This window comes from Bos mutus, chromosome 5 (assembly GCF_027580195.1).
Source record: "Bos mutus isolate GX-2022 chromosome 5, NWIPB_WYAK_1.1, whole genome shotgun sequence".
Taxonomy (NCBI): Eukaryota; Metazoa; Chordata; class Mammalia; order Artiodactyla; family Bovidae; genus Bos; species Bos mutus.
In genome coordinates, this window is record NC_091621.1 from 36738078 (window position 1) to 36753400 (window position 15323).

The following is a 15323-nucleotide window of genomic DNA, read 5'->3' on the forward strand; positions in this document are numbered from 1 at the left end:
TTTAATGCATAGAGGTAATTTATTTCACAAATAGCCACTGTTTACCTGTGCATGAATAATCATCGATTCTGATGTATCCAGTTTTGCAGATGCACATGAAGGACCCCGGGGTGTTGACACACATCGTGTTCTCACGACAGTAATGGCGCCCTTCGGCACACTCATCAATGTCTGTGAAGAAAAAGCAGGGCAAGAGGTCAACCATGGCCAATATTACAGTTTTTCTACAATTTTCTTTGGTGGGGAGAGGGCAAAAGTCACTAATTGAGAAGAATTTTTAAAATGTAGTCAAAGTATCTCTTTTAATAGAAACCTTTGATGTTGAAATGACAAAAACTATACTATTTTTTCCTAACAGCTCTTGTTGGAGTTTAAAATATATCTTTTTATTCTAACTTGCATCATTCTAAAATATATTTCAAAATATCCAGCCCATTCATCTACCTAGATAGAATGATAAAATGAATCAGAACACAGAGACTGGGCTGCCTTAGGGTCTTAGAAGCTTCAATCACTGAGCATACCATATATTATTTTTTGATTCACTGGCTATTCTGTACACTTGGGGAGGCCCTGAAAGAGGTAAATAAAATATTCAATAAACACCAGAACTTGAAAATCTTCACTTAAAGATATGAAACCAACAACATGTAGTTTATTAGAGATATAGCTATCCCAGTAAGTGTTGAACAGAGATGAAATTACAGTGTAGAGCCTGATATAAATAAGAAGCTGTAAAACAGCAAAATAAGATAACATATTGAAGAACTTTCATAGTAATTCATATTCTAAGTATTGTTTTCTTGGTATTGCTTAATGTGTCTGAAGAAACTATTAATGCTCTAAGGATTTAGTGCAAACTAATAATCTAATTTTGTTCTCTTATAATGAGGTGAAGGCTAAGGCTAGAGGCCACTATTCATTTATCCCCTCTTTCAGTGAATATTTATGTTCCCCTTTCCTCGTTCCAAGCATTGTTCTGGGGTTTATTGATGAAAACAGAAGGGCATGGGTAAGGTATGATGTGTCTTCAAGGATCTCCCATCTAGAAGGGAAGTAGACCTCCCTTCTAGAAGGGAAGTAGACCTCCCTTCTAGAAGGGAAGTAGACCTCCCTTCTAGAAGGGAAGTAGACCTCCCTTCTAGAAGGGAAGTAGACCTCCCTTCTAGAAGGGAAGTAGATCAAAGAATCACAGAGAGGGTGGCACGCTGACAACAAAGAATGGCACAAGATGGTGGGCAAGGCCTCTGAATCTCAGCCCAGCACTGTTGCTGCTAGGATGTTGGGGGAAGCCCCACATGCTTGTGTGAGAGAGGACTTATGAGTTCTTGGGAAAAATAATGCTTCACTGATCTGAGAAATTCTTTACAACTTAAAGAGCTTTATTAAAGTGGAGTATTTATGCTTTTCTCATGTGGCTCAGCTGGTAAAAAATCTGCCTGCAATGCGGGAGACCTGGATTTGACTCCTGGGTTGGGAAGATCCCCTGGAGAAGGGAACAGCTACCTACTCCAGTATTCTGATCTGGAGAATTCCATGGACAGTATATAGCCCATGGGGTCACAAAAAGTCGGACACCATTGATCAACTTTCACTCACTTTCATATAGACCATTAAGTTTCAAGCATTTATTAGCAATCACTGTCTATCAAAAATAAGAAATAACTATATGCATACATGCTGTTTAGTTCACAATAGGCTGGATTTCACATGTATTTCCTCAAAGAACTCAAATAACCTATTGAGGTAGGTAGAATGAGCTTAACTATTATCTCCATTTTTCAGATGAGAGATTTGAGGCACAGAAAGGTTAAAGGACTTTCCTTAAGTCATAGAGATAATTAATTGGCAGATCAAAGCATGTGAACATAGGTCTTTTGAACTGCTCCAACCACAAGCTTTCTTAATCTGTATTATAATGAAAGAAACGTCTTAGTCTAGTTCACAGGTATACTTTGCTGGTCATAACCTCCTGCCAGGGACTCTGGTCCCTTGGATCCTGCCATATCTCACTGCATATTTCATGTATACTTCTGATTATTCTTTCTCTGACTCCAAGGAGCTCTTCTTCCTCTACCTGCCAGGTGAATGCTGGTGCCTCCTGGGGTCTGTTCCTGACCTGTTTTCTCTCTCTCCACTCTGTGCAATTTTATACATTGTTATGGCATCACTACCACATGAAGTGACATTTCTTTAAAACATTTTATTTTATATTGGAGTATAGCTGATTAACAATGTTGTATAGTTTCAAGGGGACAGCAGAGGGGCTCAGCCATTCATATACATATCCATTCTCCACCAGACCCCCTTCAATCCAGGTTGCCACATAACACTGAGCAGAGTTTCCTGTGCTATACAGTAGGACCTTGTCATACTCCAAGTTTTGAGTGAAGAAACTTGCGAGTGCAAAGTCATAATAAGCACTAGTACTAACTGGGAAGAATATGAATTTTAACAATAAAACTGTCCCCATTTTATAGTTTCTCTCTGCACGGAACATAAAGCATTTTACAGGTATTTTATCATTATGTAGCACTCTTTATTAAGGGCCTTAATGCATTGACCAGGCAAACTGCTTCTCCTCTAGAAGTCTACCTTCTCAAATCCTTGTGGTGAAGCCACAAAGTAACACTGACCTCATCTGTACTATTAAAAGAAATGCATCAATTATAGGAGAGAACTAGATGACTCCATACTACACAAAAGTCATGCCATTCATATAAACTCAACTATACTTCCTGAGAGTGTCAAAAGAAGCAGCTGACAGAGTCTCTCAGGCAGCTATATTTTAGAGCTAGAGGACCACTGGCAATCATCTGGGCTAACTACTTATTTTACAGATGAAAAAACTGAAGTTTAGAGAGACTCAATTTTCCATTCAACTTCTAAATGAAAGTCAACACAATAAATTACAAGCAGCATACAAAGCCCTTTCCAGTTTGGCCATTATTTTCCTGACTTTACATTCTATGACCTCACTCTTTATTCATTCTCAGTGCTCTGGCCACACTGAGCTTTTGGTCATTTCTTGAAGGGGCCATGCTCTTTCTTTCTTTTTTTTTTTTTCTTTTTCATATTTAGGTGCTTTTGCATATGTCATTCTCTAGTCTCCTTCTCTCCCTATCACCACCTCAGTGGGTCTTGTCTACCAATCAATTCAACCTTCAAGAATCTGTTTAACTATCTCTCTGTGAAAACTTCTCTAATGAAGTAAAATGTTCCCTATGTAATACTCCCTTGGAACTTTGTGAATGTTTCCATTAAAGACATATCCACTTTACCTTTATTAATTTTTGTAGGTTTCTTTTTTCCAGTAAGTCAAATATACTACTGAAGGGCAGAGATCATGTATTTGCGTTTCTTAACTCTGGCTACACATTATACTTAACTGAGATGCTTTTAAAAACCATTAGTTTTTGTGCTGACTTCCTAACTCTCACTCCAAATTCTTATTTAATTATCTGTAATGGAACACACACATAATATTATTTTTAATCTTCTCTTTGAAGAATTTAATGTAAAATTAAATTTTTCAGCAGAATTTTTCAGTAAAGAACCAGACAGTAAATATTTTAGGCTTTGGGTGTCCATATGCTCTCTACTGCAACTACTTAACTCCTGTTGTTGCAGTGAAGGCAACCATAGACAATATGTAAATGAATGAGCCTGACAATGTTCCAATAAAGCTTTATTTATAAAATAGGAAGGTGAATAAGATTTGGCCCACAGGCCATAGTTTGATAACCCCTTGTTTAATGCATAATCAGAGTTAAGGATCACTCGGAAGGACCATGATGGCAAAGTAGCAGGACATGAGGTTAACCTCCTCCAACAAACACATTAAAAATACATCCATATACAGGAATTTTCACAGAGAGTCAACTAGAAACTGAAGAAGATCTCTTATACAACCAAAGCTGCAGGAAAGCTCTCCACATAATGAGGTTGGACAGAAAAGAAAAATAAAAAGGCATTAGGACAGTACTGGCATCTCTGAGAAGGATCTGTAAAGAAGAGAAAGTCCACATGTAGCCCCTTGTCCTGGAGGATCCCTTTCCACCTAAGAGGTCAGCTGGCACTAGAAGGGCCTGGACTTTGCTCATGAGGAGTGTGTGCATGCTGGCTTGCTAGTAATCATGGAGGAGAGAGACAACAGATGGCTGCCCCCTCACCACAGTCCCAAACACCTGAAATGTGTGCCAGGCAGGGCTGCTAGCACTCCATGACTAGGTGTTATATCCAAGTCAGAAGGGCACTTGGAGGGAACTCAGCCTAGCTGCACGGAGACAGCCCAGGGGTCCTGGGGAGTGGTTCAGGTCGAACCTTGAAGCCCACTGTCAGCACAGCACGCACGTGGCAGGTGTGGGACTGGCATTGGAGCCATCATCAGTGCTCATACAGATGGAGCTGGGTCCAGTCGTGGCGCACTGTGGGCTCACATATGAAGGGGGCAAGTCTGGCCTTGAAGCCCATCATAAGAGCTCATAGGGTGAGCAGAGGTCTGGTTGCAGTGGACTTTGTCAGGTGGTGCCAGATAAATGCATGTCTTGAGTGGACAGCCCCTGGGGAAGAGTATATAGCAGCCTCATTTCCAGACAGAGCCTTCTGGTTCCACCCATATCATCATACAGTTTGCAGCCAGATCTGGGGCACACAGGACCTGGGAGAGGTCTGCCACAGAGGCAGTCAAGACTCCAGGAAGCAGCGTAACCACCTTGAATCCTGCAGCCAGAGCATCCTATTCCCCAGCCCCAACCCACTCCACACCACAGCCTAGAACCAGGTCTGGGGCAAAAAGCGGAGAAAGGGATGCAACCTTGGGCTACTTCTGGGCAAAACCATGGATGCCTACATGGGCAGCACATAGGTTCACTGAGTCTCTTACTTCACTAGTCACATCCTTTGGGACAGAGCAAACATTTAAGGGCAACAGAGCCTTATTGAACTTGACTCTCAGGGCTTCTAGTCCAAAAACTGGGGAGCAGATCCGGCCCCTGACAGGGCTGCGACCGCCACAGAGTAAAGAGGCCTTGTCCAACACATCAGTGCACTCTCTGGATACTGCAACACCAGTTGTAACCCCTATCAAAGGGATAATGGCCAACACAGCCTGAAAAAGGATGTGGCTGACATCCTTTTGGACCTGGAAAATAGGGTTTAAGATGGAAATAAGTACTTTACGTTAAATATCAATGGACTAAATGTGCCTAACAAAAGATACAGAGTGGCAGATTACATTAAAAAAACAAGAATCTACAACATGCTGCCTATGAGAGACTCACTTCAGGGCGAAAGACACATTGATTGAAAGTGAGGGGATGGAAAAAGATATTTCATACAAGTGGAAATGACAAAAAAGCGGGGGTGGCAATACTCATCTCAGAGGACATAGACTTTTTAAAAAAGTCCATAAAGAAAGGTAAAGAAGGACATTATATAATAAAAGAATCAATACAAGAAGAGGATATTACATTCATTAACATACAGGCACCCAATATAGGAGTACCTAAATACATAAACAGACTTAAAGGGAGAAATTAAGAGGAATACAATAATAGTAGGAGAACTTAATGCCTCACTGATATCAATGGCCAGATCTTTCAGACAGAAAATGTTTAGGTAAGAGAGGTCCTAAATGACACAATAATTGGAGTTAATCCATGCTTACAGGACACTACAAAAAAAATTAGAATATGCATTCATCTCAAGCACGCATGGAGCACTATCTACCCCTGCTACTTCTATATGTTTGCACTGGTCTGTAAGGAAAGTAGGGCTTCCCAGGTGGTGCTAGTGGTAAAGAACATGCCTACCAATGCAGGAGACCTCAGACCTGGGTTCTCCTGAGTCGGGATGATCCCCCAGAGAAGTGCATGGCAACCCATTCCAATACCTGGAGAATTCCATGGACAGAGGAACCTGGCGGGCTACAGACAGGGTCTCAAAGAGTCAGACACAACTGAAGCGACTTAGCACACATGCATGAATAAGAAAAGTATCATGTTCAATTACAGTCTAAAAAAACCAAATTGCAAGCACCCTGGGTAATATGATGAAAATTCATTTGCTTCCAGAGTTTTAGGATCATAATAGGAGTCATATGGGATTATTAATGTGCTCAGCTGTACCAAAGGACTTTAACTCTGCTTCTCTGAGGGAACAAAGTTTCTCCTCAGTCACTAAGTCCTGTCTGACTCTTTGCAGCCCCATAGACTACAGCACACCAGGCTTTTCTGTTCTTCACTGAGAGGTCCATTTATTGCATGAGGCAAAAAAAGACAAATTCTAACTGGAGAAATAACACTTAAATTATAATGTTATGAGGTGATACATATCAGAAACATATACAAAGTGTATTTAATAAGGAGTAACTATTTTTAAAACAGTGTTTATATGTTCTGAGAATCAATTAATTTAGACCACATTTAGGAATTTATATTTAGTGACATAAATAATTTTATAACTATTCCCTACCCCCTCAGCAATCAATGCAAAGAAATAGAGGAAAACAATGGAATGGGAAAGACTAGAGATCTCTTCAAGAAAATTAGAGATACCAAGGGAACATTTCATGCAAAGATGAGCTCAATAAAGGACAGAAATGGTATGGACCTGACAAAAGCAGAAGATATTAAGAAGAGGTGGTAAGAATACACAGAAGAACTATACAAAAAAGATCTTCAGGATTCAGATAATCACGATGGTGTGCTCACCTAGAGACAGGCATCCTGGAATGTGAAGTCAAGTGGGCCTTAGGAAGCACCACTACGAACAAAGTTAGTGGAGGTGACAGAATTCCAGTTGAGCTATTCCAAATCCTGAAAGATGATGCTGTGAAAGTGCTGCACTCAATATGCCAGCAAATTTGGAAAACTCAACAGTGGCCACAGGACTGGAAAAGGTCAGTTTTCATTTCAATCCCAAAAAAAGGAAATGCCAAAGAATGCTCAAACTACCGCACAATTGCACTCATCTCACATGCTAGTAAAGTAATGCTCAAAATTCTCCAAGTCAGGCTTCAGCAATACGTGAACTAGGAATTTCCAGATGTTCAAGCTGGTTTTAGAAAAGGCAGAAGAACCAGAGATCAAATTGCCAACATCTGCTGGATCATAGAAAAAGCAAGAGAGTTCCAGAAAAACATCTATTTCTGCTTTATTGACCATGCCAAAGCCTTTGACTGTGTGGATCACCATAAACTGTGGAAAATTCTGAAAGAGATGAGAATACCAGACCACCTGACCTGCCTCTTGAGAAACCTGTATGCAGGTCAGGAAGCAACAGTTAGAACTAGACATGGAACAACAGACTGGTTCCAAATAGGAAAAGGAGTACGTCAAGGCTGTCACTGTGCTTATTTAACTTATATGAAGAGTACATCACAAGAAACGTTGAGCTAGATGAAGCACAAGCTGGAATCAAGATTGCCCGGATACATAGCATTAACCTCAGATATGCAGATGACACCACCCTTATGACACAAAGTGAACTACTAAAGAGCCTCTTTTTGGATGTGAAAGAGGAGAGTGAAAAAGTTGGCTTAAAGCTCAACATTCAGAAAACGAAGATCATGGCATCCCATTACTTCATGGGAAATAGACGGGGAAACAGTGGAAACAGTGGCTGACTTTATTTTTTTGGGCTCCAAAGTCACTGCAGATGGTGACTGCAGCCATGAAATTAAAAGATGCTTACTCCTTGGAAACAAAGTTATGATCAACCTAGACAGCATATTGAAGAGCAGAGACATTACTTTACCAACAGTGGTCCGTCCAGTCAAGGCTATGGTTTTTCCAGTGGTCATGTATGGATGTGAGAGTTGGACTGTAAAGAAAGCTGACCACCAAAGAATTAATGCTTTTGAACTATGATGTTGTAGAAGACTCTTGAGAGTCCCTTAGACTGCAAGGAGATCCAACCAGTCTATCCTAAAGGAGCTCAGTCCTGGGTGTTCATTGGAAGGGCTGATGTTGAAGCTGAAACTCCAATACTTTGGCCACCTGACGTGAAGAGCTGAGTCATTGGAAAAGTCCGTGATGCTGGGAAAGATTGATGGCAGGAGGGAGAGGGGATGATAGAGGATAAGGTGGTTGGATGGCACCACTGACTCAGTGGACATGGGTTTGGGTAAACTCTGGGAATTGGTGATGGACAGGGAGGCCTGGCTTGCTGCAGTTCACAGGGTCACAAAGAGTTGGACACGACTGAGCAACTGAACTGAACTGAATCCCTACCCCAACTGGAGTTGATAATGAAATTATCTTTAAGAAGCCAGGACATATAATATTTACATGAATAACAACGTGAGGCCCTATATGCTATGTGCCAAAAGAAAACAAAAAAAGGATGGTTGTTGACTAAGGACAGGCAACCAAAGAATCTGTGTGGTATGTCAGGACATAAGGTGGCTTTTGAAGAAGTAGGTTTAAAGTGACTGATTTAGAGTTTCCTGTCAAACAGAGGTGTTCAAACAGTACTGTAAAGATTCAAGTCTGGTGTAGGCAGCAAAAATATGAAATATTGAGAAACAATATTCCATTTGAATGAAGTTTCTGCAGGAAAAAAAAGAAATACATTTATGGGATAGGAGACACAATACAAATGGACTTAAGTGCCCAACAAATATAAGAAAGGCATCTTCTTTGCTGTGATATGAAGACATTAAAGCATTTGGAAGGAGGAAGGTGGAGAAGTAGCAGAGAAAAATACACCTCACAAGAGTTGGTAAGGTACAACTGTGGACTTATTAAGAAACGTATAATCAAGGTGAGGAGAGTGTTCATGAATAAATAAAAGTTGCAGTCTCAGTTGGTTACTAAATCTAAAGTAACTCCTCCCCAGCCCCAGTTGCTCCATACTACTTGTCAGGGTCTAAAAGTATCCTAGTAAGTTATTGTTAATGTATCTGTGAAGTGAACATAGCTCAGTCGTGTCCAACTCTTTGTGACCCCATGGACTATACAGTCCATGGAATTCTCCAGGCCAAAACACTCGATTGGGTAGCCATTCCCTTCCCCAGGGAATCTTCCCAACCCAGGATCAAACCCAGGTCTCCCACATTGCAGGCAGATTCTTTACCAGCTGAGCCACCAGGGAAGTCTTAATATATCTGTGCTGCTACTGCTGCTGCTGCTGCTAAGTCGCTTCAGTCATGTCCGACTCTGTGCGACCCCATAGGCGGCAGCCCACCAGGCTCCCCTGTCCCTGGGATTCTCCAGGCAAGAACACTGGAGTGGGTTGACATTTCCTTCTCCAATGCATGAAAGGGAAAAGTGAAAGTGAAGTCGCTTAGTCCTGTCCAGCTCTTCGCGACCCCATGGACTGCAGCCTACCAGGCTCCTCCGTCCATGGGGTTTTCCAGGCAAGAGTACAGGAGTGGGGTGCCAATGCCTTCTGTCAGATCAGATCAGATCAGTCACTCAGTCGTTTCCAACTCTTTGCGACCCCATGAATCACAGCATGCCAGGCCTCCCTGTCCATCACCAACTCCCAGAGTTCACCCAGACTCACGTCCATTGAGTCAGTGATGCCATCCAGCCATCTCATCCTCTGTTGTCCCCTTCTCCTCCTGCCCCTAATCCCTCCCAGCATTAGAGTCTTTTCCAACGAGTCAACTCTTCACATGAGGTGGCCAAAGTACTGGAGTTTCAGCTTTAGCATCATTCCTTCCAAAGAAATCCCAGGGCTGATCTCCTTCAGAATGGACTGGTTGGATCTCCTTGCAGTCCAAGGGACTTTCAAGAGTCTTCTCTAACACCACAGTTCAAAAGCATCAATTCTTCGCCTTCTGTAGTTTATATTTATTGGAATATGAATTTCGGGAGGATAGAGCGTTTGTTCTAGAACAATGGTTGGCCCTCACTAAATATTTGCTGAATGAATCAAAGGATCCTTTCATGGTTTTTCATCTGGAAGGAGAAAAGATAACTTTCCTTGTTTACACTGGCTTGACCTGGAGCTCAGTTTGGCAGATGCGAATCCTTTGTTTTCTCAGGACACTCTACAGGCATTTACTTAGATGTGGGCTTTTTGTATGAATAGTGAACATAAGCCATGGTGGTGAAATATACTTGTATCTTGGAAAAACACTGCAGTGGGAATAAAGAAGCCTGGATTCTAGTCTTTGACTCTATTATAAACCAAACAGGCACTTCATCTAACTGGACCTTAATTTAATCATCTATAAGACAAAGGCTAGAGATTTTCAAATCGTTACCAGCCCACATACTTCACAGTTCTAACAAAGAGAACATGATCTGCAGGCTTGCACTGAAGAATCTGATTCTCTAGAATTCTAGAGGACATACAATCGTACTCTACCAAACTTAAAAAGCAGAAGCAAATTGTGTTTTTTATACTTGAACAACTTCTCTTGCCCTAGGATAATTCAAGCTGAGCTGTTTTACAAACAGAAATTTATAAATTCCCTTTTATTCTATCTGAAAGCTGAGGCCGACTTTGTAATTATTCAGAATCACAGATTTTTAGACCTGAAAGGAAACTTTAGAAATCATCTAACCTAATCCCAGTCACTTACAATTGGAGAAATGGAGATGCCAGAGACAAATTAAAGAGGTGGCAGAGATCAGTCAGATGATAAACTTTTCATGAGCCAAATTAAAAAATTTAGACTTCATCCTATAGGAACTGGGAAAGGTTTTAGGAGAGGGTTAATTTAATCAGATCTGTGTTTCTGAAAGATCCCTCTAGTACAAGTTTACATGGCTTCTGAGTGACAGTCAAAATGAGAATACTGTTCTCAGAGCACAGGTCCCTAGTTAATGTTCCTTTTGGCCATACACTAGTGTCCACACTAACCTTGGAGGCAGTGGGCACTCAGGTATGCTGTCCTTTCACTTAGGTATTTCTGCCACACCATGCAGCTACCCACATGTTATGCCTTGCATGTCACTGGTGCCATTTTTTATATATAGCATGGTGGATTTCTAAAGCCATAGTATTCTCAACACTGTCCTGTAAGTGGGGTATGTTAGTATGTTAATGAACACTAATGCCTTCTTGCATAGCCAATAAGATCTTGAAGTCATTCAGCTCAACAGCTCAAGAACTCCTTATAAAAATAACACAGATCAGTATGGGTTATTATAAGGTCTTGGCTCACCAGTTGTGAAAAATTAGCTTGGTAAAGTTGGCAAAGAGATCAATAACTTAATTCATAAAACAAGAAAAAGCCTAAGTTCTGAGAAATGCAATTCTGGAAAGAGATTTGAGAGTAACATTTGGGAAGACGAGTATTTTTAAAAACAAAAAATTTGCAAGTAAAAGTAGGCAGCTTAGTGAAAAATCAGTAAAGAATAAATTAAAATGTGATTTACAAATAAACTAACATTTCAAGGAATTGCTAGCAATCATGTTTTAAAGTCAGTAGCATTACTGAATTTGTTTACCAAATATTAACATTTATGCATTGAAAACTATATCTATGTTACTGAAACACATAACTTTTGACATCTCAAAATAGTAGCCATATATTTCCTCCATTCATTTTTTAGAATTCATTCATTGTAAATTGTATGGTATATTCTTTTTTTTTAATTTAATTTAATTTTCAAACTTTACAATATTGTATTAGTTTTGCCAAATATTCTTTAAGAAGAGTAAAAGCACTAGCATTATATCAGTTTTCTTGCTACAGTTAACAAACATTACTCCAATCTTTGGGATTTCTGACTTTGTATCTATAGCTTCCCATGTGACTCAATGGTAAAGAATTTTCCTGCCAAGCAGGAGAGCCAGGTTCAGTCCATGGGTCAGAAAGATCCTCAGAAGAAGGAAATGGCAACCCACTCTAGTATTCTTGGTTGTGAAATCCGATGAAGAGAGTAGCCTGGTGGGCTACAGTCCATGAAGTCGCAAAAGAGCTGGACACAACTTTGCAACTGACCAAAAATCTATTTATACATTCACACACACACACACACACACACACAGGGAGACAGACAGACAGACAGAGACAGAGAGACAGAAGCAGAGAGAGGCAGATACAGAGAGAGATAAAGACATGAAATAGGAAAATCTGAGACAAGGCTGAGGGTGACTGGAGAAGTCAAGGCTGGAGAAGACTCTTGAAAGAGGACTGACTGGTTTAACTCATTTAGGATTGATCTCCTTGCAGTCCAAGGGACTCTCAAGAGTCTTCTCCAACACCACAGTTCAAAAGTCTCAATTCTTTGGCACTCAGCTTTCTTTATAGTCCAACTCTCACATCCATACACGACTACTGGAAAAACTATAGCTTTGACTAGACAGACCTTGGTCAGCAAAGTGATGTTTCTGATTTTTAATATGATGTCTAGGTTTGTCATAGCTTTTCTTCCAAGAAACAAGCATCTTTTCATTTCATGGCTGCAGTTACCATCTGCAGTGATTTTGGAGCCCAAGAAAAAAGCCTATCATTGTTTCCATTGTCCCCATCTATTTGCCATGAAGTGATGGGACTGGATGCCATGATCTTAGTTTCCTGAATGTTGAGTTTTTTTTGGTTTGTTTTTTGTTTTTTGTTTTTTAATTTTCTTTTTCTAAAAAAAAAAACTTCTAACTCCTGCCCAAGACAGGGAAGCCCTAGGTTAAGGAATCCCAAGCCCCAGACGGCGAGGCAGCGCCAGAAGACCGGGAGAGCGTGAAGGGAGAGGCCTGGACGTCTGGAGTGGGTGGGGGCGGCGGTTTGGACCCCATGTTCCCGGCGCCAGGTGCCCGGCGAGCTCAGTGCGCCCGGGCAGAATTGTGTAAAAGTCGCCGGGCTGAGTGGAAAGCTACCGCAGCCATTGGCTAACCGCCCTACAAGGAAAAGGAAAAAAGTAAAGGGAAATCTCCAATCTCCAAGCCAGTCAGTGCTTCCATCCCCTCAGGCCTCTGCCCAGGCGTCTGGGTCCTCCCACGCTCGGCGACCACAGCGCGTCCTGAATGTTGAGTTTTAAGACAACTTTTTCACTCTCCTCTTTCACTTTCATCAAGAGGCTCTTTAGTTCCACTTCACTTTCTGCCATTAGAGTGGTATCATCTGCATATCTGAGGTTGTTGATATTTCTCCTGGAATCTTGATTCCAGCTTGTGTTGCATCCAGCCCAGCATTTCGCATGATGTAGTCTGCATGTAAGTTAAATAAGCAGGGTGACAATAAACAGCCTTGACGTACTCCTTTTTCGATTTTGAACTCATCAGTTGTTTCATGTTTGGTTCTATTTCTTCTTGACCTGCATACAGGTTTCTCAGTAGACAGGTAAGGTGGTCTGGTACTCCTATGTCTTTAAGGATTTTCCAGTTTGTTGTGATCCACATAGTCAAAGGCTTTAGTGTAGTCAGTGAAGCAAAAGTAGATGCTTTTCTAGAATTCCCTGCTTTCTTCATGATCCAACAAATGTTGGCAATTTGATCTCCAGTTCCTCCACCTTTTGTAAACCCTACTTGTACATCTGGAAGTTCACATACTGCTGAAGCCTAGCTTGAAGGATTTTGAGCATAACCTTACAGGCATACAAAATCAGTGCAACTGTCTATTCTGGTTGAATATGGAGAGATAGTGGCAGATTAAAAAAAAATACATGGGATCTAAAACTGACTGTACTCTGGAACTAACCAGATACAGATGAGGGAAGGAAGCTCTCAAGGATAACATCTTCCTTCTCAGCAACTGAGTGGACCTGTCCTGTGGGCAACTGAAGGAATCCATTTGGGTAGCAGAGGAGTATGGCTTTACACATGTTTATTTTGAGTTGCATATGACACATGCAAGTAAAAATGTTCAAGAGGCAGTCGGATATGTGGATCTTCTCTAGAGATCAGGAGAGAGGATAGGACTAAAGATCAAGATTTGAGAGTCCTAAGAACAGAGAAGGTAATTAAAGACATGGTGTTAGACATCAACATCCAGAGAGAGGGTGGAGAATAAGGAGAGAAAAATTAAGATAGAACTCTGCTGCTGCTGCTGCTGCTAAGTCACTTCAGTCGTGTCCGACTCTGTGTGACCCCACAGATGGCCCACCAGGCTCCCCTGTCCCTGGGATTCTCCAGGCAAGAACACTGGAGTGGGTTGCCATTTCCTTCTCCAATGCATGAAAATGAAAAGTGAAAGTGAAGTTGCTCAGTCGTGTCCAACTCTTAGTGACCCCATGGACCCTGGGGAACTTCAATATTCAAGGAGTGGGCAAGTAAAGAAAAGAGACAGAAAGATTCCTCAGAGAAGTAGCAGTGAAGTTAAAAGCATGTTGGAAGCAGACGAATGTTGAAATAGTGGCAACTATCACCTTTTCAACATACCTTCTCTGTTTGGAGAACCCTTGTCTCACGTACAAGATGAAGTCACAACTCTAGTTTTCAGCATAGGTGGCAGCTAGAATGTAGACCTGCAGCCTAGGACAGAAAATCAGGGGCAAGCATTTCGATTCAGAAGAGAACGCCTGACTAAGCTGGTTGTGAGATCTTCTAGCAAGCACAGTGGAGAAGGTAGTAGCACTTAGGACTGGTCAGCTTCCAGAGTCCAGTCCCCGTGTCAGTGTTTGTGTGAGTTGTGGTGCTGATAGCAAGAAGCAGAGGTAGTGGGATTTGTACCCAGATGAGATAGGAGTTGTCCTGGCTTAACATCATCTAAAGCTGTCTTCCCACATATATTGTAAGCCACCTAACATCCTTCAATAAATTCCTTTTCTGCTTAAACTTCCAGAATGGATTCTGTTGTTTGCAAATCTGACCCCTGATTAATAAAATGTGCTCTCATGAAGACAAGGTAAATAAGTGTTTGAAGGAGGGACTGATCAATAGAATTAATTGCTGCCTACAGGTCAAGCAAGATACAGACTGAAAGATGTCTGATTTAACAATATAGACATGATCAGTGACTTTGGTGAGAGCAGTTAGAAAGGGACATGGTGTACATGCCACCCATGGCAGATTCATGTTGATGTATGGCAAAACCAGTACAATATTGTAACGTACTTAGCCTCCAATTAAAATAAATAAATTTATATATAAAAAAAGAAAGGGACATGGGATAAAAAATCTAGACTGAAGTGGCTTAAGGAGAACAGCTGACATGAAGAAATAAAGAGTGAAAACACATCATATCTTAAAGAAATTTGGCTATAAAAAAGAAAGGGGGACAATAACACAAGAGCTAGAAGAGGAAGTGGGTTAATGAAGAAATGTAAGCATGTTTACTCTTTTCCTGTTTTATTGGGTTATAGTTGCTTTACAATGTTGTATTATTTTCTGCTGTACAACAAAGTGAATCAGCTAAATGTATGCATGTATACCCCTCCCTCCTGGACCTCTCTTCCACTCTCCCCTCATCCCAGCCATCTAGGTTA

At 41.1% G+C, this 15323-nt stretch overlaps 1 protein-coding gene across 2 annotated transcripts in view; it reads right to left on the minus strand.

Moving 5' to 3' along the window:
- Positions 1-15323, minus strand: part of NELL2 (neural EGFL like 2) — a 460840-nt gene that overhangs the window by 161565 nt on the left and 283952 nt on the right. For both annotated transcript variants that reach the window (XM_070369964.1, XM_070369963.1), the window contains exon 14: positions 46-171. In XM_070369964.1, coding sequence (XP_070226065.1) covers positions 46-171 — 126 coding nt within the window. The remainder of the gene's footprint in view (positions 1-45; positions 172-15323) is intronic.